General features: G+C 39.3%; 1 protein-coding gene across 4 annotated transcripts in view; it reads left to right on the plus strand.

The window, feature by feature from the left end:
* Positions 1 to 24,662, plus strand: part of ctnnd2a (catenin (cadherin-associated protein), delta 2a) — a 261,359-nt gene that overhangs the window by 75,781 nt on the left and 160,916 nt on the right. For all 4 annotated transcript variants that reach the window (XM_034862043.1, XM_034862040.1, XM_034862041.1 and 1 more), the window contains exon 3: positions 6,306 to 6,418. In XM_034862043.1, coding sequence (XP_034717934.1) covers positions 6,306 to 6,418 — 113 coding nt within the window. The remainder of the gene's footprint in view (positions 1 to 6,305; positions 6,419 to 24,662) is intronic.

Below are 24,662 nucleotides of genomic sequence, written 5' to 3' on the forward strand. Positions count from 1 at the left end.
GCACACACACACAAACACACTTACTCACTCATTAAAGTGACAATACAAGCAGCAGTGGGAGGGAGAGGGGCAGAAATGAATCCCAGCTAAATTTAAGCCATACCTACTGTGGGCTACATGAGCCACAGCTGTAGGTTTGGACAGGAGGAATGGGGGAGTGAGTGCTGTGGGGAATTTTAATAAGCATAGGAGGAATGGAGGAGAGAAGAGTGACCTTTCTACAAGCTCCCATCCACACTCCTCTTCCCCACTCATCTCATTTCACTTGTTTTCATTCGTCTTTGCTGATTGGGGAAAGGGAGAGGAAGAATAAAAGAATGAGCGAGAGTTACTCCTCAACTAGAAGGTCATAGCTCTTTTTGATAGCCTTTTGTCTCCTATCCAAAAACAGCACTGTTAATAGCTGCCCATAGGCCACTTTATAATGATTGGGCCTTATCTCTAGACACACACAGACAATCACGCACAGACAGCACACAGCGTCTTTATGGTGGCAAGTGGGGAAATTTAGCTTAAATGGAGAAAGAACTACGGTTGCCATTTATCCTATTTAAAGCTCTGATACATGGGCCACTGCTATGTTATCCTGCATTTTGTCCCACTATGTTAGCCCACTCCCATATTTATTGCCTGGACCTTGTAAAATGTAGCCTGTTTTGGTTTATTGCATTTGGAAAACTCATGCAAACATTATCCATAGAAAACATGTAAAGATTACACATTGTAAAGCTGGGTGCAGGCTGTCTTCCTGGTCTTGCTTTCCTCAAAAACTGTCTCCATTATTTCCTGTCTTTCTGTTAACACTAATTTAAGTGCTACCCAATTAACTTGGGATACACAAACATAAACAGTATTTTTATTTTACTATGTTATATGTATTCTCTGTAGTTTTTTTTTCATTTTTACTCTAGAGAAAGTTGGCTTGAGAGGCTTTATTATTGGATAATGTGATGCTCAATGGCTCCATTTTAGGAATTCCTTTTCTTTCCGCCATAGGGAGGTCAGACATCACCCATGTGTTGTGTGTGCACATATTTGCATATTTGCATGTTTGCATAACTAGTAAAATTCCATAGTATATATTTACCTTAAACAGTACAGTATATTTATGTGGGATTGACTTAGCAAGCCAATGCCTCTTTCTATTGTCTTTTTTTCCTCCCATTTATCTGCAGTTTAAATCCAAATGCAGCTGTTTGTAATTGCCTAATAAAATAAATGTTGGGGTGACATTCAAATAAATATTGCTCATTAACAAACTTAATGAGACTAGTACCTTCCCTGCATGTGTTGGTCGTTTTTGTTGGAGAAAGACTAAAAAAACATATGCAGAAAGCTCTGGGAGAGCAGTGCAGGAATGTGAAAGGGCAGGGACTGTGTGTGGGAGGAGTTAGGAGCTAATTAATAATGGGGTAGGTGTGGATGTGGTTCTACAGTTGCCATAGAGACAGCTGTCGCTGACTGTGAATTGCACAGGTGTCTCTGAGGGATGCTGTAACACAAGCAGATAACATATGCACGGCATAGTAGAATCGTACAGCATCGGCATTTCCATAGAATCCCACAGACAAAGCATAAGGAGCACCCACTAAAACTCCCAACTCATCAGTTTTTAATCTATTGAACTGTGGTTTATGCACATATTAAGGTAAAACATGCTACTACACACACAACAATTTGTTTAGCAATAAGGTTACAACTTATGGGATCAGCAGAACAGCAAGGTTTTCCTAAAATGCACATGCAGAACGATCCAAATAGCTGGTATGACAGATCCTCTCCTTTTATTTGAATGTTGATGAGATGGCATTAATTGTATATGGTGATCCAACATCAGCAACTGTTGCACTGTTCTTGGTGAGATGACATTCAGGAAACATTTTAAAGTGTGGTGGAGATTAAAAGAAATTAAATAGCCTTTGGCAGAAATACAGCTAGGTTTTCTTCCATAAATGTATAGCAAAACAATGAAATGACTGCTTGTCTCCAAATGTACTTCTCTAAGTGCATTCAGATGTGTGCTCACAGATGTTCAAGTACAGTCGATTTGCAGCTTTGTGCCGCAGACAGCATGATATGACACCTTTGTAATCACCTTTCTGTCTTACGGTGTTTTGTATTTACCATAATTCACGCCTCTCTCAGTCTTTAAGTTTATTCTAACATAGCTGGTTCATCTCCCTGTATATGCTCCTTTTTTAAAATCGTAAGTCTCACCAAAATGCAACCTAGGGTCTCTTCGTGAATGTACCCGAGTCAAAGCATAATTAGGATGAAAGTGTTACTTTTAAGATTAACTGTATTATCGTTTTTTTGTCAAATGCCCTTAATAAAGTCCTAGGGGCACTTCTATAATAGCATCAAAATCACTGTCCTTAAAACACTAAGAAGGCTTGACACAGCATGAAACTTTGCTCAAAGTATCACCAGGCGCTCTACAGATGAACTTTGTGTACACAGAGTTTACTAAAAAGAAAGGTTTTGAACAACTCAATTAGCTGTTGGTTTTTAAGGGCGCCACCATCTTGTCAGTCAAAAAGAATCGATCTCTGAATGCGACTGAACGGTCTCCAAAGGAGGAAATGTCATTCTTATATGAGGCTCCTTTTTCAACTGCAAGGTCAATATTGTTTTTCACCAACAACAAAACGAGAAATTATCCGTGCATTTATATGGAACTAAGCTTGAGGAGCTTCCCACTCTCCTCCCTCGACTATTTTTGACTTGCTAGACTTAGTGACTTGTTAAAACCTTTCTTTTTAGTAACCTCTGTGTACACAAACAATATTCTCAATGTTTGAGTTCATGTGTAAAGCCCCTGGTGATACTTTGAGCAACTTTCATGTTGTGTTGTTACCTCTTAATGTTTTAAAAATAGTGATTTTGATGCTATCATAGTAGCGCCCCTAGCTCTCCCATTCAAAAGGTTATTTGAATGAAAAATTATCTTTAAATCTTTAAAGTGACTCTTCCTTCCTAATTATGCTTTAAACAAATGTTTGACTCGTGTACATTTACAAAAAGATCCAAGGTTGCATTTTGGCCGGAGTTACACTTTAATTCTAGCTAGATATACATTAAGTTAGTACCTTAGAACAAGGACTGATTCTGTTGCAGGAAACACCCAGCTTACTCACAATATTGTTAGAGGTACATAATAATTTACTTTCCATCTGTAGTTTTTATGTTCTTGTCAGGTTGAATTCAACGTGCGCCATGATTCTTTTTAGACTGGCGAGTGAGTAGGCCTTTTACTGAGTCAGATGTTATTGAGCTGACAGATGTATGTTTGGCTAAATATGTAATTCAACAATATAAATTCTTCTTAAAAACTTTACACAAAAAAGTTGCTGACTGTTCTGGTATGGTTACAGCAACTGTTTTTATCTGAGTTATTGCTGTTTGCAACACAGTTAAGTGCAGTGGTACATACACGATACAAAGAGAGAGGTGTAGGTTTCCAAATCACAGACATCAAAGTGCTTGGGTCTAAACATTTCTCCAGATGATCTTTTTATCAAGATTTCTAGATTAAACCCCAAACTAATTATTTTTTTCAGCTAATAAGAATGCATAGCTGCATGCAATTGGACAAGTCAGTAAGAAAACTCCCTCATCTAGTAGACATACTGGTCCTATCCCTTGGCCAATTTGTGAATGTGCTTTTGAAAGTCTTTGTCAGTAGCAGTTCATCCCCATAGACCATGGATCAATTATTGTAACATATCAACAGATTACCATTTCTTTAGGCTAAGGATTTGAATAAGGTTTTTGCATAATTTAACATATTTTACCCCAATACAGAATTGGCCTCACAGGTTCCCCATCTGTTTTGGCATTTGAGAATTACCATGTTACCTTAGAAGGCATTTAAGATACTTTACCGTTGAGGCATTATATATCATCAATTAGCATAATGCCACTTTAGGTGCAGGGATTTGCATTTTTACATCTTGAGGATTTCCAACGGTTGCAGCAGTGGCAAACAAGGTGACAAAGCAGTCTGCTTTGGGGAGCAGAGCAGGGCTTTGAAGCAAGACATCTTGCTGTAAAACAAAGCTGTAATTTAGAGTTACGGGTCCAGAGGGTTTAATAGACTCTGCTCAAATTCTGTGCGTCATTTTTGCTTAGCAAATCATAGGGGTGGCTGAACCTGCTACTTTGTTGTTCACATGTATTGTACATGGTTTATCTTGTCGCCATTAGAGCAAGGACAATCTAGAGAGGAGCTGCTGACAGGAGGTAGAGCAGGACATGGAGGAAAGGAAGGAGATGTTGGGTGAATGGAGGATTAGAAAAAGTGTGGGAAGAAAGGATTGTGCCCGGCTAGTGGTGTACAACACAAGTTTTACCTATTAACAATTTCTATGTGAAACTTTCTGCATGCAAGCAGTAAACGGCCTCACTGATAAAGGAATTTCCTACTGTGAGATCAATGAACTACTACTGCTAGTACTACATATGGATGTGTCGGGGGCTTGCTTTTGGCACTGTGTGTGTGTGTGTGTGCGTGTGTGTGTGTGCGTGCACAAGAAGAAGACAGGGAAAGAGAGAGAGAGTGCATATTTATGAGTAAGTGGTTGCTGTAAGCGTGTGTGAAAAGGGGTGAGAGAGAGGCAGAGAGATGAATTGCATTGTGCGATGTAGTGTTGGGGAGGAGAGGGGATTGAGGTTGGAGACTTGAGATAGCGACTGGGGATCAACACATTCAGAGCTTCAAATGGCTTTGAGAAAACCAATCAAAGCAGCATACACTCTCTCCACGTCTCGTTCACACAGTCTCTCTCTCCCTCTGGGTGTCGCACGCACATGCACTCGGTCGTACATACACAACATCTTCTGTGGGGTGGAGTTCAGTGCGCTATTGATCTGCTTCCATGTGGCTGAGATTAACTTGAATGCTACACACACACACACACACACACACTCATGAAATTACGTACACGCAGTGATTACTATTTTGAAATCTCAGCTGTCTGGCTCATAGCTAGATGACTGATATGGAACTTTCAGTAAGCCAGTTAAATAGCTAATGCATCAGCACACACACATGCATACACAAAGAGGACTGGTTTAAGAGTGATGCATTTAGGGGTAATCATCCATACAGCCTTCAGCAAGCAGCTCCCAACAGTGTGTTAGCAGTATAGTGTGACCTGACAGAAAGGAACATGCAACTTGCCAGACTGTAGCCACACATAATATAATTTAAGGCTGTGTGTAGACCAGCAGAAGCATTGAGTTAAAATAATAAAAGTCTGCATTTGGTGTGTCCATGAAGTCCAATTTGAATACTATGTCCATGAAGTTTAGTGTTTATCACACACACAGTACAACAGTGGCTACTATTGTGAGACTGAACTTTACTACTCTAAAAAAATGCTAAAGTATGTGGTTGGTATTCTTAGTTGGGATTATTCTTCCCCCTGACATCTAGTCCACTAAGACCACTACAGTATTTTTACACCAAATGCCAAAAATATTATTATCTAAAACGTATTCTGCACTGTAATATGAGATAATCCAGCCTTAATATGTCATAATTTTGTCAGAGAATGAGTTCTGTTAGCGGCTACCCTGTAAAAAAAAAAAAAAAGTACACTTGTTTTCAATTGTAATTCTCTATTTTAAGATTGTGTCACTTTTTTTAATGTGAACATTTCTTTGTTGAACCCAAAAGGAAAACAACTCATCTGGGAATAAAAAAAAACATTCCATGAAGGAATCCCACAAATATCTTCTTTTGACAGATTTACAGTTTGCAACCTAGTTTCAGGAGTGTTTCAACTGCTCCAGTTGGCAACCCTCCTCCACCTCACAGCCGATTGAAGCCGGGCTTTTTTTGCTCACACATTTAGAACACTTTCAACCAGTCACTTTGCCTCATGCCTTTTCTCACCTGTCAATCACATTTATGTTAATGACACACTTTATTTTTAATAGTCGTCTTCAAGCCCTAAGCTGTTTCCATGACTCGCGGCTGACAAGGCTTCACGTCTGCTACGACGAGTAATGCAGTCCCAATTAGTATCCACATGGAATTATTGTTCCAATGCTGTTGAGAGGCTTTAAAAGGTTATTTCTAATATAGTACATTGAAATAGAAGCTCTATGGTTGTTACAGGTTGTAATATCCTGTTCGTCTCCCACTCATGTTCAATCAGATGGGAAAGGTGTTTTTGTTTGCTTTGGTAAAAATATGCACTGTAGCATCAGTTCCAAACTTTTGTACCTTCCCAGCAGCTCTCTCCTACACCCTTTCTTGTTCCGTCTAACACACGCGTTGTCTTTCTTTGTCATTTCAGGAGCTCCAGTTTGAGCGCTTGACCAGGGAACTTGAGGCTGAGCGTCAGATTGTCGCCACCCAGCTGGAGAGATGCAAGCTGGGATCGGATGCAGGCAGCATGAGCAGCATCAGGTACCATGCAAAACTGTTTTTGTCTTTCTATGTGCGTATGTGTGTGTGCGTGTGTCGGTGGGGGAGGTTGTGTGTGTGTGTGTGTGTGTGTGTGTGTGAGTGTGTGTGTGTGTGTGGGGGGGCAGCAAAGTTGCGGGCGAATCACCCAGTTACACAATCACTCACACACAAGTTTACGTACACATCGATGGTGTTACATGGGTTACAATAACACTTGGCCTGTGGGGAGCTTGACACTCATACTACACAGACAGACACATGACACACTGATGTGAGAATATGATAACACTCTTGACAAACATGCACACTCTCACGTACAGCGCGTACAGCACCGACAGACCATGATAGTTGCTGAGGGCTTGATGTAACAGACACATCAACACAAGCCTTGGCAACATTGTTGAAGGTGTGACAGCACACACTCTCACCCACACGTCACGAAAAAGTCGCCTTAGAGATTTTGCTTTACAACAGAGGCCTGGGTCAAGCTTTAGTTATACAATTCCTGGAACCCCTTTCATCATATTATGGCATTCATTAGCATATTAAGCACAGCCTTGAAACCCTTCAAAATACTTAATTATCTTCCCCATTTATAAGTCTGACCTTTTTGCTGCCAAAAGTATTTTCCACTGAGGGAAAAAGAGCTCTCAACATAAAGAGAGGGAGTAAAGATGAAGACGTAGTGGATGGAGGAGAGGAGATGTATGCCACCAGCATGCTAATTTTGAGATTTATGCTAACGTCTCAAACCTTGGGCTCAATATCCGCCCCTCTTCATTTGTTAAATTACTGTCCCTTCACATTTTCCTTCTTATAGACATTGCCTCCTTGTAAGTAAACTGCCTGAGTTAAAGTAAAGTTTGGTTGAAAGTTTTTTTGGGGGGTTGTGTGTGCTTGCCTATGTTTGTGTGTAGGCTTTTGTGTTTGCATGAATTTTGCTGTGATGTCAAAGAGTCGGGTTCATATGGATTCAGCATCCCCCTGAATCCCTCAGGCAGCATATTGTATTAGTACACAACCTCGAGGGCTGGTACTAACTTTCCCAGTTTATTCTGTTTGCTCCGGCAAGTCTCAGATGAAACTTTTTGGTGAAAGTTTAGAGGCTTTCTTCCTAGGTTTGTGTTGAAGTTCTATTATTTGTTAAAATACCGGGGTAGTGATTTAAAAATAACCCGAGCACCAACATCAAAGACAAGGTCATTGAGTTTTTAGCATTTACAGTACATGGCAGTCCCCTTAGAAAGATGTTACAAATGCATCCTCTAACTGAACTCTGCATCATACAGTATTATAGATTACATGTGGATGGTATATGTTGTGAATAATCATTGCACAAGTCTCCATCATCATAACCATCATGTGAAACTATTCTTACTTACTATTATACCTATAGTAAAAACTCAATCTGCTGTTTTGAATGTTTCCATAAACTGTTTCCAATCATCTTAATCATACATCTACTTGTGAGCCACATACGATATATTTGCTTTTAAAAGTTTTTTTGTATCCTGTTATGCTTTTTAATACATGTGCATCGTTTCTGATACCCAGACTTTAATGTATTTATTTCCATTTGTCAGTTAGCATTTTATATTAATAAATGTAAACGAAGATGAATGTGTCATTAGTTAAAGTGGCGATATGTAACTTTTAGTTTGTGTTGATTCTAGCGGCCCCTTTGGACAAAAGCGGAAGTGTTTTTACCACACCTGCTGTCACAACTCTACGATGCTGAATTGCCCAAAACAGGCCTATATTACTGAGTTAGTGTTACCCGGAGGTCATAAACGTGTGATGACTGTCTTTGCTCCGACAGAAAATCAGTAATTTACAATAAGAGAATATGTGACAGATGCATGGTTACATTTCAAGTGTTAAGTGGTAACTCTGCCTACTTTGGAAGTATTGTGAGCTAAACCGGCTGTCACTATGTCACGGGCCTTTGTTGTAGCAACCAACATAATGGTAACTTAGATTTATAAATGTTAAACCACATTGTGTATTGTAAAGTTATTTTATGAATGAAATAGACATATTACATACCCGAGGGGCAATAAAACAAACTGCACAGTTCAAATCGAGTGTTCAATTTGAAAGATATATTTATGTATCTGCTTTGATTTCTCTATGGTTTCAGGTAATCTTTCACACTGTTTTCCTGCTGTTACTCTTAACTCTGATTTGTTTGGCTTATTAGCCCAATGTCAAGCCCTCACTATTCACTTATATTATTCCAATGATTTTGGACAGGTCAGTCAATCATTTTAAATGAAGCACATAAGGAACCAATTAACTGTGACACTGTCTTGATAGAACCTCTAGATAGCTGGTCTGGACTTACATACATATTTTTTCAGCAGGTTTTTTCTTCTGGAGGGCTTCATCTTCTACTTGAAGCCAACATACTGCCTGTCAAGTTTTTTATATACAATAATGTTAGATACTTTTCCTTACTGGCAACCAAGGGTTGAAGTAACAGATTACATTTACTTGTTTTGCTGTAACATAGATGTTTTTTGTGTACTTGTACTTTTGAGTATTGCAAATCAGTAATTCTAATTTACTTAAACCCATTCAATCACACATGCCACATTTTAAGTTGCATGCATTACAGAATAAAAACAAAAGTCACATTAAGTTGTGAGAATGGAACAGAACAAAGGAGATTTAGCGATAAAGGTCAAAATGTAAAATCAGCCGGCACTGCAGAAGAGATACGTACATGTTGTAAATGTTTACCATAAGGAGCTGTGGGTCAGCTGTCAGCGGGGGGGAAGGGCGCGGAACGACGGTCACACTCGGGCCGGCTTACTATTTAGTGAACAGTACAAATTCACAACAATGCAATTAAATTAAGGATCCCAATATTGTAGCATTATTGTACCTCGGCATAGTTAACCTATTGGGTCATGTTGCTGAAATTGTTCCTCTAGTGTGTCCCCGTAACTCAGTAGCATTTACTCAGAGTACATTTTAACCAACCTACTTTTTTAATACATTTTAATTTAGTACAAAATTCTAGTACCCTATCCATCACTGCTGGCAACGTCACCTAACATTTCCATGTCCACAATGTATGTAAAAAGTCTGGTTGGTTAGTATGGTTTTATGTAAACTTGTGTATTTGCTTTATGCTTGTGAGAATGCTGTGTGTGCATGGGCCTGTGCCAGCAATGGCTTGACTGCTGTCAAGTCTGCCGTCTAATAGTTGCATCATCTTATGATTATCACTTCAGATATATATAGGATTAGCTAAGCATTTATCTGCTGCTGACAGTTCACTATATGCCACTAGATCCCCATTCATCCCTGTATGTGCGTTGACATTTGTCAATATGTGTCAACTAAAACGTCAGATGTACATTTGTCTTCCTTTTTAAGCTCATGCATACACACACGTGATAGCTCACCCATTACTAAGCCCTTTTTATTTGTTTTTCATTTTTATGTGATTGACACTAACTTTTATGCAGATTCCAACGGGTTCTTTTGTTTTTTTTTGTTCCAACTCTAACTATATATATATATATATATATATATATATATATATATATATATATATATATATATATACTGTTAGTGTCTGCAATATAACTAAGAATGATCAGAGAGAGTCTGATGCTATTCAAAGAGACAGTGCTAACCTTTCCCATGGTCTTCAACATCACCACTCATTTTCCTCTCCTTCATCAGGGTCTCAGTGACAGGCAGCAGCTAAATATAGAGTGTAGCGGCTGGCTCTGAGTGAAAAGGTGTTATAATAAAGCACAAGGTAAAAAGAAAGGAAGCAAGACAAGGTAGTTGTATTGGGAACAAAAAATGCCTGGTGTACACAAGGGTTTTCAAATCTTAGTGGGAGACAACAGACATAAAAGATTTAACAGATTTATATTAAAATAATTGTGTTTTTTGTCAAATTAAATTGTTAGAACACATACACTGACCAAGTTTGTCAAGATACAGGACAACACACTTAGCGTTTTACAGTAAACAATTTAAGAGTGCGAATATAGTAATCTGAAATTTCTTTTTGGCATTTCATAAAAAATGACTGTTGTTGTTCTAAAGTTGTTTCTTCTGTTATGACAGTCTATATGCTTACACAATGTTTCCTGTGGGCTTTAAGCTGCAGGCACCATATTCACTCTTCAATGGGTCCATTACTCTGTTAGAAGCCTGTCAGGGTGAAAGCCAACTTACGAGCATAAGCTACCTGGTACCTTGTATTGTAGTTGTTTTGTGTGTGTGTGTGTGTGTGTGTGTGTGTCTGTGTGTGTTGTATTATTCCAGAGGTGTGGGTTTTTGTATTGCAAATGCTTGAAGCGAATGCTGTGTTTGGGTATGCGTGTCTATGTGTGTTCCTAGCATCCGCTGTGAGCCTGCATGTCCTTAGTTGTGTTCCGCTCAATAAAGCAATTCAGGCATCTCCACGGACTCCTCCTTGGAGCTGAGGACCCTAAAAAAAATGCCTGACTGTGGTGCAGAAAACCTAGGGCATTACTGACTAACATCTGTTCACACTGTGAACTGTTGGCATGCGACACAACACTTTACAGGAAGGAAACGCACACTGGCACACATACACACATACACATTCACGCACAAGCAAGGAGACTCTAAACACCATGCCGAGACTCATTTATCATTTTTCTAACATTAGTGGTAAGTGGCAGCCAGTGGGAAACATTTACTCCTGCTGTCTTTTCTGCTTGACTGGCTCTGAAGCTCAGACATCAAGTGCTTTTTAAAGGGGGAATAATATTGAATTTATGTTCAAGGTATTCCAATTAGTATTGATCTACTTGTATTTTTCACCATTACGGGGATGCCAAAACAAACGTGTCATTTGTCTGTGATGTACAGTATATTACCTGGATTAAGAGGAGATATATTGGTTAAACCTGGGATAAGTCCATATGGAGACTCCAGTGTTGTTGAGTTTTAGATTGCATTGCAGAATTGTGTCAAACCTTCAGCAAAAATTACAGTTTGTCATTTGTTGTTATTCCAAAAGTTTTGGGATGTTACATTTTTAGGGTTGGAAATCTTTAGATCATAAAACCAAACAAAATCTGAAGTGTACAAGGACTTGTAAACTGATTTGCTCCAGGTTTAAAACACCACTGTCATTGGCTGCTCTCATCTATTCCATTGTTTTTCATAAACTATAAAATAAAGCTTCCATACAACTTTTGTGCAATCCTTAACACACAAACTGTGGCAAACACCAGCAAATTACAGAACTTGTTTCACATGCCTCACCAGAGGACTTTTGGTTCACTGAGATGTAAAGCAGATAAACGTACAATTCCTTGACAGCTGTTGGCTGCCTCACGTTGACCTTGCTGGGCATTATGGGACACACTCTTTGTCCAGTAAAGCACTCCCCATGAACTGTTTTGGAAAAAAATGGCATGCTTGCTTCTAAGCTAATCATGACTCGATGCATTACTCTACATTATCAATGCCACATATGAGATGTCACGTAAGCTTACGGATTCACTGGCTAAGTTGAAATATGTTGTTGGCATATTCCACTGGCTAGTAGCAAATATAGTACCAGCTTGATGCCTTGTGGCTAGTGTTATGGAGTACCTTTGCATATATGTTATGATAGATGAGGAAATGTAGATATTACAGCTATCCGTTTTGCTTTAGAACAAATTAGGCCCAGTGAAAAGTGCAGTTGTTGTAAGCCATGTCATTAAAGAAAAGGGGAGTAGCAAGTCCATTATGATACGCCAATTATTTTAAAGCAGAAAGGTCATGTCAGATAATAGGAATCCAAGCCAAGGCAGGCAGCCCTCAGTTGGTATGCAGATGACAAGCGAAGTTGAAGCGAAGCAAATGTAACCTCTAAATGAGTGTTTTGTTGTGCTTAATGGAATTGTTAGCGTTTAGTGTGGAGAGATGAGAGTATCAATCCTGGGGGCGGGGAAAAGCATCGCAGAAAGACGGAGAGAGAAAGAAAGGACAGAGAGAGAGAGAGAGAGAGAGAGAGGACGACAGAGACAAAGAAAGGGATAGATGGTTAATAAATAGCTTTCATTACCTTCTGGCAGCCACAGAATAGGGTCATTGATTTAGTATTTTTCATTTGTTTCTTTGTCCCTCTTTCATTCTCTCTCTTTCTCTTTCTCTCTCTCTCTCTGCCTTTTGCTTGTTCTCATTGTCTCATTTTCTCTCACGTTTGTCTGTCTCTTGCTTGACACATCTATCTCAAAATCCCTCTCTAGTTTTCATCCTCATGTTTTACAAATATTGTGCTTCACTGTATGATCACTTTACTAATAAACTGAACTTTCTTTTTTTATTAATTTACTTTAAGTACAGTATGATGCACATCTAATGCACACTAATCTCTGCCTTGCTTCTTCTTTCCACAAACCCAAGTTCCTCACTTTACCTATTTTTATAAAGTGATAATCACTCTGTGTGTGTTGTTTAGATGAGCTCTGTTGACCTGACGTTTTCTTTCGGTGATATAATTTATGTATCCTGCTGTCAAGTATTTATGATGCTTACGGGTTGAAGCATGTGGATTTCGTCTATTTTGTAGACAGACAGATCCTTGCTTCAGGCGTCACAGATTTTTATAATGCTGTTGATGGTTATTGCAACTAAAGCATTCCCATGCAGAGAAAAAGAACAAACAAAATTACAAAATCACTCCATACAATGTGACTAATATTTATATTTCTGCACCAATTTTTCACCTCAAATGCATGCATGTTTGTATATAGAATATAAAAGAGTGCCAGATGCTGTCTTGTCTTGATGAATACACTTTACCCCCTCTGATATTCTGCGGTCATGGAGGCTCCGACCAACAAAGGAAATGCTGGTACAAGGACATTGGTGGTGTGTGAATGTGTGTGCCAACATTGCTATTATTCAGCTGTTTCTTTCCTTGTTGTATATTCTGCAGAGCTAGTGTGTACCAAACGCCAGTGCCAAGTCAACAAGTTGAACAGAAGAAGAGACGTGTGTGTGTGTGTGTGTGTGTGTTTGTGTGTCAGAGAGGTGTAAGTTTCATGTCCGTAGGTAGTAACAGTTCTCTGTTTGTGGTGTTAGGACTTTCACATCTGCCCAAAGACCCCTCGGGTAGGTCAGAGAAAGTTAAAGACTCAGATAAAAGAGCGAGTTTGTGTTGTCTATTTGGCGAAAGAGAGAGAGAAGAAAAATAATTTGAACAAAAGCAGTGAGTCACCACAGACACATGCTTGCCCCACTGTGCGTTGGTGCCCAGTCACATGGCACATATAGGACTATTTACTCTAATCAAGCTGTGACATTTAGTTCCACACCAGCAGGGACCAGTGCAACTGTTTGTGCAGTGTGTACCAACACACTCACACACACACACACACACACACACACACACACACACACATACACACACACACACACACACACACACACACACACACAAACACACACACAAACACACACACAAACACACATACCCACACAATTCCTCACTCTGCACCCAAGACTTCTCTCAGGGGCAAATACACTTTAAGTTTGTCCAACCCTGAGGAACAGACATCCACACCACTGGAATGGGCTTATTCTTCACACACTTTAGAGTTGATCACAGCGGCTAATACAACCAGACACATGGCGGGTGCCAGAAACATTTGGAAAAAGTCCCCTGCTTGAGTGTCGTTGAATTACATTGTGTCTAACTTTCTCTTCTCTTCTCTTCTCTTCTCTTCTCTTCTCTTACTCTTACTCTTACTCTTACTCTTACTCTTACTCTTACTCTTACTCTTTACTATACTTTGCTTTCTTCTCAATGCTTACTTGTCTTGCTTTGTTTAACATCAGTCTTTTAACACCGACTAAAGCCTCTTTCAAACTTACACTGCAACCCTGCAAGTATCTACTGTATATATTACCTGGTTGAGCTTTATGTGAGAATGCAAATTTCTGAATCAGTTGGGTCAGACACTGAACCGGCCTTGCCTGCTCTTTAGTCTAAGTCTAAGTCTGTGTAATGTCCACTTGAGCCCATGTGGTGTGAATACTGCATGTCATTGAGATTTTACAGCAAGTGTGTGAGCGTGTTAAGGAAGTTTCTATCATATAGTGCAAAAGGAATAAAATAAACATCACATGAAAATGTATGACTTTTTAAATTTTTTATGTTATTTAACCTTCATTTAACCAGGTAAGCAGTTGAAAACAGGTTCTCATTTGCAACGGCAACCTGACCAAGAAAAGCATGAGCGTGCAGGACAACATAACGTTTCACATTCAACATAAAGGAATACAGAATACAATAGCACAATCTCTTGTTGTGTGTTGCATGTGTGTAAGGGTAACCTGGGAAAGTATCTGGACCTGATTCTGTGGAGATTGTTCGGAGTTCACTTGAGAAAACAGCTTAGAAGTCTACAGCCACGCTAGCAGCTCTGTGAGGCTGTATTTAGCTTTGAGCTGCTAAGTGCTTTCTTCAGAATGATACCACGCTTACAATGACAATGTTAGGTAGGTGTACTATGCAGAAAGTTCAGCTTTGCCAGGCTTTCTTTTGGGTAGGCTGGTTCGAACAACACCCTAAACCCCAGCCTGAGAAAAGATGTATCGTGACAGTGGTTATCAGCTGTCTATGTGTATACATTTTATACATTCATAAGAGGAGGTTGTTGATGCATCATTTTAGTCTTCTACCACACAGAATGAATGGATCACGGTCTGCCTACTTTAGTCAAAAGGAACAACTTATGATATGTCATTATGAATAGCATAAAAAAACAATTACAGCAAAAAGCGACACTTGCTGCTGCAAATCAGGCAAGAGGCAGAGGAATGCTTGCCGGATAAATGCTAAGCATGTAAATTTGATTATTACTGTATTTATCCTACCAATCAATTCTCTGTCAATGCCTTTAGCATTACAATGGCACATTCTTCAGCTCTTATAGCATATTGTTAAAGTCAAGAATTACATTTAGATCTGACACTGTCCCACAAGGAGGGATATGTGGAAATCATGTTTTTGGCGAAAGCAAAGTGAAATAATTGTGTATTAATTATTTATATTATCCACGGTAAAATACTAATAGACTAGTCCATTTTCTAATCAGGGTTCTGCTAGTGTGGCTTCCTAAGTTTCTTTGTGTTTTCTCTTTAAAGTTTGTGCTGTGCTTAAAGTTGGCCTCTATGTCCTTTTTCACGACCCATATAAAGTGGGCTTTGAATGAATGTTTCTTTAAACATGTCATCATGCTTTACTGTAAGAACTTGAGATATTTCTAGTCTTTTTTTGCACTACATTATTGCATCACATTAGCATGAAATGAGTTTGAAGACATGCATAACACACAGAGGTGATTTCTGTTTTATGTTGGATGTAATGTATTGGACAAGTTCATCACATTCTGACAGCTTTTAGACTTCATCATGCAGTTATGATTTTACAGCTGTTTGTGCTGTCTTTCTATCCCTGACCACCTTCCTGTTTTTGCAACAGCTAAAATACTATCCAATTACATTCCTTTATCTCACTATACCCCCTTCTCGTATCCTGCGTTGGGTGATAATAGAGGGATCCATCACACCATTAGCTGCAGGCGGTTTTATAAGCTCAGCAAAATGCTGCATAGAGAGAACTCAAATTATAGGCCGCTGCATTATACCTTAAAATACGCCTTGTGTTTGGGCCTGTGTATGTGTATGTCCATGTGAGTGATGATGACACTGCAAGTCATGCTCCCCCTAATGACTGATGATGCATTTCCAAGAGCAGAGGAGAAAAATGGTGGCAGGTGGCGACATCTCTCACACCGCTGTCGTCCCCACTGTCTATCTTTCTGTCTGCCTCTCTCTGTGTTGTTTCATCTCTCCCTCTATCTATCTGTCTTTGCTTTCAAATTACATCTTGGCTTTTTGCATTTTGGTGAGTACAGTTTCTTCTTCCCATGACACATTTCACTGTATGGAGAAACCCTACCTTTTGCCTTGTTATAACTTTATAAAATTGGAAAATGACTTGATAGCATTTCAGGTTAGCTGTTAATATGTACATAGTTTAGTTAAAGGCATTCAGACTTAATGCAATAACAAATGATGTTGCTGATTGAAAAATGCAACTTTCATCTCAGCATTCTCAACGAGGAAGTCACAGGCCAGAGTCAGCTTAATTACAAATGCTGTTGTTGATTGAAAAATGCACCTTTTATCTCAGCATTCTTAACGAGGAAGTCACAAGCCAGACTCAGCTACGGAACAACACTCAAGTTTGGGCAGGGAGTTGGGGATTGATTGTTGCTCAGGGACGCTTAAGTACAGCCAATGAATGCCAAGGATATAAAGGGCTAAAATATTGCTTGTCCAGTCAATGGCTGATCTCTTAAACACTAGGCAGAACAGTGGATGCTCTGGAATTCCTAAATGTCTAGCATTGAGATACATTTTAACATGATAAAATGCTAAAACATGATCAAACTGAATGGGGTTCTACTTGTATTTGCACATATCAGGTTTTCATTTTAATGGGAAGCTGCATGCATTGTGTTGAACACAGTGCCGGCCAGGTCCTCCTATAGACATTCATCTAGACAAGCATCTGGGTTGGCAAAGTGCTGCAACTGTGGAGGTGCCTTAAATCTGCATTCTATCTATCTATTCCAGCAGGGGGTGACACGTGCAGATGCAAAAGGAGGTCAGTTTCTGTAGATGTCTACGAGAAAGTGAACAAATGTTCACTTCATTTGTTACCTCAGTAAACATTTTCGCAATGAGTTTATGGTCTCAAACGCTTGTTTGAAGTCTTCTGCCACGCAAAATGATATTCATTTTTTATATTATGGTCTCTTTCATTTAAAAATCAGCAATAAAGCAGGGGGTGTTAGAGCGTGGCTATGATGTGAGTTCCAGTGAAAGTGTGTAATGTAACATAGAGTGTAAGTGCTCCTCCCCCATTCCTCCCTTTCATCAAAAATCTTCACATCCGCAACCAGGATGGCACCCTCAACAACTAAAAGCAGATCTTCACAAACCAATGGGTGATGTCACACACGCTCCGGTATCTTATTTATGTTATCAAAATATGCAGATGTCTGTATTTTGCTCGGAGAAATTGTCTTGTATTCTGAGGACAGAGTGGCTTCTCAAGCTTCCTTGGGTATCCATATCTGCATGTGACATCCTGTTATTTTATACGTTGGCCATGATGGTCAGGATCAAATCAAATTCCAACTTGATTTAAGATTTGGCTGTTTCTTTCCAACATGTTAAATCAGTTCCTTTCTACTTTGAAATAATGTCCCTTTGTCATTCCAGCTGTTGATGTGAAAGCAAATAGATGTAGGAGTGTACTCCCAGCCCAGTCTCATGGCAGTTTGTCAAATGGTGACGTTATTCAATCTATTGTTTTGTGTACAGGGACACAATTTTCTCATTTTTTATGTGGTGGTGAGCACAGATTTCAAACTAATGTATTTTAATGGGAAGCATCTTTCATGATAACAGCACAATTACTGTAGAGAGCAGTATAAAGAAGCCGGAAATCCGCAAATGGCGGTTGGTAGGAAAGCTGGATTGGTCAAACAACACATAACTTTCATCCCAGAGACTGGGGATTGCATCTCGCGTGTGGCAGTTCCATTCCCGCGTTCTTCTTCTCCTAACCTCAACCGTCCCATTGTTGTCCCCGTCTCCTGCATGTGACGGTTCCTTTCCCTGTTGTTCTTTCTGACCACATCCGTCCTGTTGTTGTAGCGCGTCCCATGTGGGGCCGTCCGTCCCATTGTTGTCGTTGGTGTGTTGGCATTCCCCCATTGTTGCGTCCCCCAAAAACCGCAGATCGGGTCCCGACGGCCGTTGTAGTCCCCCAAAGCAAGCTGCTGCAGCCCAGTCTCATGGCAGTTCGTGAAATGGTCACGTTCACAAGAAACGTGTCCCTGTTGGCGAATCAACAGATCAAAATAACGTGACCATTTCACAAACTGCCCTGAGACTGTGTTGATACTCCTGGAGGAGACAGCAGCTTGTGACTCTGTGTCAGTGGCAAGGAGACTGAGGCCTTCAAGGCCAACAGTAGCAGTGTATGTGTGTGCATGTTAATGTATATTTCTGTGCACCCATGTGTATGTGTGTGTCCTCATGCTGAGGGGAATCAGCGGTGTTTGGTTCATTAAACATGCAAATGCATGCTTATCTTCCCCCAACACCAGTGGTGAGAATAGATAAGAACCAACCAAATGATGCCAGAGAGGCAGACAGAGAGAGAGAAAAACCAAGAGAGTGTGATGAAACTGAGAGAGAAACACTGAGAGACAAAGAGAGAGACAGAAACAGACAGAGAGAGAGATTAAAAAAAAGAAGAAGACAAGAGCAAGAAAGATGCTGATTCCAAAAAAGCTAGGTGTGGAGAAAGAACAGAGGAAAGCAGGCCAGAATCACAGAGATACCTTTGAGAAATGTGCTTATTAACAAATGCTGTGGAAGGTAATGTCTCCCCAGAGTTTATATAATAGGACACCTGACGGATATGTTGAACACACGTGCTATCTGTTTGTCTTTCTCTTAATATTTTGTGAATGTGTAGTGGCTTTGTCTGTTTGTTTATCCATGTCACCCATCCATCAGTTATTCTTCAGACAGCTCTGATTATATCTTAACAAAATGTGGAAATATGATGCGTCTCGTTGCTGCTCTTGGCATTTTCTAAATTACAATGATTAGCCCAGGGGAGCGCCATGATTATAGGTCAAAACAAGGTGATAAATATGTTACTGATTGGCCGTGAGGGATAATGTGTCATTTGGATTTGTTGTGTTTATTGTTGCTTTGTTAGTCAAATAAATGTATTTCCCTGCTATAGTCCACATCTTCAGACCTGATGTGTTCAGGTTTGTGATGAAGGGGCCCCGCTTTGTGCCGAAGTTACCCTGAACTCATTACGTAAAACCTTTTGTATGTGCATCATTTCGTTTGGCACTCCTTTTGACTTTGGTGCTTATAAATTATTCTGAGGTTGTGTGTGTGTGTGTGTGTTTGTGCGTGTGTCAGAGTTAGTTAGTACCAGTGTGCATTTATGTGGGATATCATCTCTACTTTGCTGTCAATTCAGCAGGAATGGCTGAAAAAAGACGTGTTCTCATCCATACAGAGATGCCGAGATGTCTTGTTGACCACACACTCAGCTCGACAGGCATTTACGGTGCTTTTTAATATGCAGCTTTGGTTTGTGCGTGCGCGTGTGCGTGCATTTGTTTGTGAGTGTGCAGGATCAGCCATGTGTGATGCCCTGCCTGCCCGCCTTCCTGTCTGCTGTCTTGTAGGCATGGGTTTTTCTGTGTTTTAGTGTGTGTGTGGTGACAGTGGGAGAAAAGGTTTACATTTAACAGGATTAAAGTAAGCTTGTTTCAAATAAATGCCAACTGTAAATCATAACAGTTATGGTAAAAAAAACAGTGATTACAGGGTAGATGCTTTACAGAAAAATAGGTGATGACTTGCAATGTTACACTTGAATGTGCAGTGATTTACTCAAAGGAATGCTCTATTGGGATCAACAAAGTAGAACCTAATTTACATTAAAATTATTCCATTGTAGTATATCTTTACATACCTGTTTCTACATTTAAAACCTAAGTAGACACTAGAACTCTATCTTCCTTACAGTTATGGAAATCTTGGACAATTGAAATCTTGTACATCTTGTAATCAAATCAAATTCCAACTTAAATTAAGATTTGTTTGTTTATTTCCAATGTGTCACATCAGTTCCATTTTATTATTAAGTGATGTCACTGTAGATGTGAAGGCAGATAGATAGGCCATTTATACTCCTTTATGAATCAGCAGCTTTGACTCTGTCAGCGGGAAGGAGATGGAGGCCTTCAAGGCCAACAGCAGTGTGTGTGTGTGTGTGTGTGTGTGTGTGTGTGTGTGTGTGTGTGTAGAGAGAAAAGAATAGAATAGAATTGTTATACGGAACGAAGGAGGACCCAAAAGCAAAAAGCATGCAGGCAAAGTTGAGCTTCCAAGGTGAAGGTTTAATAAACAAAAAATTAAGCACAATCCAACTAAAGGTGTCTAGCAAAACAGGCCAAAATGAGGCAAGAAGCAACCGAGAATCACAGGAATAATGAAGGCTAAACACACAGCGGCGCATAATAGAATAAGGATCCGACACAGGGCAAATAAAGCACAAAGAGTAAATACAGGGGGTAACGAGGTAACAAGAGGCAGGTGACAAGAGGGCTGGGAAACAGGTGGAAAACATCAGGTAATCACAGAGGCAGAAAAGCACAGGAAGTAAAACTAAATATAAGACGAGACAGAGACCTGACTTCAAAATCAAACAGGAAACAGAACATATACAAGACCAGACCCAAAAAACTTACAAAAAAACGCAGGACAAGACAGAACCAGGCAAAGAAACATATACAGGAAACAGACTAAACAATAACACAGGACATAGACACTAAACCATAACAATGAGATTGAAGCAACCCCTTTACAGTGTCGACATGAAATACAAAAATATAAAATACACAAATATAAAGTAGACGTAGTGCAAAAAAGAAAAGAGGGGGGTAGGGGGACGACCCGGTGCACAGTCCTCAGAGCATCTATATAACAGCACCTGTTTACTGGTTCCGCTTTTTATTCCACTCATTTATTATTATTCATCATTCCCATTCTCACATCTCACTTATTATTATTTTTTTAATTTATTCAGCATTCTCATTTCCTATTTCAGAACTGTTCATATGTTCATACTGTTCATATTGTAACATAATAACATAATACTATTTATCCCAGTATCCTTTGCGCTATGCTCCGCATTTAAATAAGTGTATTTAACTCTTCATTGCAGTCATGCCTCTATATTGTTTCTGTTTAGAGTATGTATATGTTGTGTATGTATAAGTGTGTATATTTGGTTTTGGTATGTCTTGTGTGTAAGCACAGTGTGAGTAACAATGCTCCAAAGAAAAATTCCTCATATGTGTCCTCATACCTGGCAAATAAAGCTGATTTTGATTCTGATTCTGATTCTGATATACATATAAAAAATTGGGTTTTTGTACACAATATGCAAGAATATAGTTTGGTGTATTAAAAATTGCAGTGTAATGAAATTAAAAGGTTAAGTATTAATAATAAATAAATATTGCACTGTAATGAAATGAAATGGATAAGTACTAAATAATAATAAATACATAATAAATATTGCACTGTAATGAAATGAAATGGTTAAGAATTAATAATAAATAAATATTGCACAGAAATGAAATTAAATGGTTAAATATTAAATATTGCACTGTATTAAATGTGCATTCTGTGCACAGAATTGCACAGAATGTGTGTGTGTGTCCTCATAATGGAATCAGGACAGTACTGAATGTGTTTGTCCCAGTGGTCCGTGTCCCAAGGACATTCACATGAAGGACTTCGAAACATGGCTGCTCTCAAGTTCTTGTCCTCTTACTGAAGTTCTGAAAAGAGTTTAGAAGGTTGTGTGTGTGTGTGTGTGTGTGTGTGTGTGTGTGAGAGAGAGAGAGAGAAACTGAGAGGGCAAGGAAGAGAGGAGGAATATGAATAAGTTTGTCCTCTTGAGGCATCATACCCTGAGGCCAAAGGAATGGATGCCTGGGGCTGTTTGAGAAGAACAATCTATAGTGGAGTGTGATAACCCTCTCCGAGCGAACCTCTAAATCCAGGAGCCTAGTGGGCGGAGTCGGGTTGTCAGAGAGATTCAGCACACTTGGCTGCAAAACTATATAAACTGGTGGTCAGTCAGTCTTTCTCTCCCCCTGACATCCACCTCGTTCGGTTTTGTAACATTCAGTTGATCACAAAACCAATTTAGCTTTAGTTATGTAAAATAATGATCTATAGCTTACAACTCATCCCCGGTCTCCTTCCTTTGTCAAGCCGTGAGCCGGGTGGCAACAGCAGTTTGTGTGTGTGTGTGTGTGTGTGTGTGTGTGTGTGTGTGTTTGTGTGTGTGTGTGTGTGCGCCAGGTTGTTTTTGGTGTCTATCTGCTTACACTAATCTGTGCCTGGCCTTTTCTATCCACAAACCCAAGTTTGTCACTTTACCTTAGTGAGCCACACACACTTTCACTGTCATTACGTGCCAACGGTGTAAGGAGGACAAAACTCGACAAAAAAGACAAACTGTCTGTTTAGATTCCAAGCCTTTATTTTGCATATAGTGCCTACATGAATAATAAAGCCTTCAGCAGTTTGAAAGCAAACAAAGACAAAAGACAAATAATTGATTGGATTAATCCATTGGAACTGAACATGGTGCATGCAGTATGCTGTGCTACGCTAAAGAAAGTCCTATATTCCAACGAAGACTTCATAGAGGATTTAGATTAACAGAATAAAGCTAGTAAGAATATTTCCTGTGGGCCAGGGGTTGGATGTGGGGGAAGAGTCCTCCCAAGAGCAATAACAGGATGCTGTGATTACACTTTTCATTGGGACTTTTATCACCTGCTCCGGATGCTCCCAAATCGATTTTTGTTTGCATTGTAACCCAATGAGTCAGTCGGTATTCTTGGTAGTAAGAGTCACTCGAGGATTTAAAACTGACATACTCTAGATGAATTCCAGTATTATGAGCAATGCAAAACGTTGGAGAGCAGCAGGAAACTGGTGAAATCCCATGTAAAGGTATTGTATTCCATATGAATCTAAATTCATTTTAACCACTTTTTAAGTCATTGATTTTTAATAACATCATTGATTTTTTTTAATGTAATTTGTGTAGTGTCTATAATACAAAAATGAGTTTGAGAAGCTATGATGTGTACTCATACTCAAGCTTGCATGACACATTGACAGACCTCGCATTGAAAAAGGGGTTTCACAATCACATACACGACAACTGTCATTGATACAGAGAAACCACGCAAAGCCATCATGTTAAACATTGCACGTGTGTATCTCAAATAACCTGTTTTGATCTAAATGTATAATTTTTGCTTGTGCGCTCTTTATCATCTCCTCTTTGGCTAGTTTGAATGTGCTAAGGTGTGCATCTGTTCTGAGGTTCTTGCCCTCAGGTACCCCTCCTTGCTATTTCACACACAAAAAGAGCCGGTTTCTGTGCTGTCCTGTCTGGGTGAGATGATTTAAGATGAGAAGAGAGAGAAAATAAAGTGACTGTACTGTAAAGTTATTCAGTCAGTTTTATTGAAGTCAAAACAGCAAACTGCAGGATTTTTCTCTTCTTGTTTTGTTACGTACTGTAGGTATGCCGTAGGTTTTTAAATTGGATAGCCAAAGCTTATTCATAATAAGCGGAGAGGAAAGTAGGGTGGTCTTGATCACTTAAAAAGTAGACGTGTAGGCATTTTCTTTAAAAGTACTCTGAGGTCTTGTTAATATGTCTTGTAAAAAGCACAGAGTAATCAATTTACACAGTGCATTTCATCAAATAGACCAAATCAGGAAGAAAACACAGAACATGGACATAGGGGACCCTGTTCTTCCCATAAAACATGTTGGAAAGTGTCTGGCTCTGTCATACATGTAGTGTGAAAGGTAACAATATAATCACACTTTGAACCACAGTTTATGTTTATGTAAATATTCATACAGGCTGACATAACAGTATGCATGTGTTAGTGTCCTTTAATGTGTTAATGTTTGGAAATGTATTGGAGGCACATTTATTCATTTAGTGTTGTCACCATGAAAGTTATTTGTAGACTGACTATAAGAAATGATTGAATGATTCGCCCACAATGCAACATCACCATCAAAACAGGAAAACAACCAAACACTGATTTGCTGCAATCAATATAGTGTAGGGCAAGCTGTAGGTCTGTTAATTACCTGAGTTTGCTTTTCTTCTTTCATGCATGAAGAAAATATTCCTTTCTGCTTTCACATATAATGGACATGATTTGAGAAAATAGATTAGATTTCTGGTCAAGGAATGCATGTAAAATCAATGGAAGGTCATGCTTTCTATTTTGTATGTGTATCTGTGCAGATACAATTGGCATATATATATATATATACAGTATATATTTATATATATATATATATATATATATATTCTTTTCAGCGTTGTTGTTCTTTCTCCAAAGTACTTTTTGTATTTTAACTTATACAACCATTATTTTTAACCACGGAATAATGTCAGACAATCTTCTTTTTACACAGCCGCGCTGCATGCCCAGTGTATGCGGATGGTCAGGTGATGACATGGACGGTGATTTGTTCTGCTAGGGAAGTTAAAACTGTTGTGTGAACGAAG

The sequence above is a fragment of the Etheostoma cragini genome, chromosome 22 (genome assembly GCF_013103735.1).
Source record: "Etheostoma cragini isolate CJK2018 chromosome 22, CSU_Ecrag_1.0, whole genome shotgun sequence".
Taxonomy (NCBI): domain Eukaryota; kingdom Metazoa; phylum Chordata; class Actinopteri; order Perciformes; family Percidae; genus Etheostoma; species Etheostoma cragini.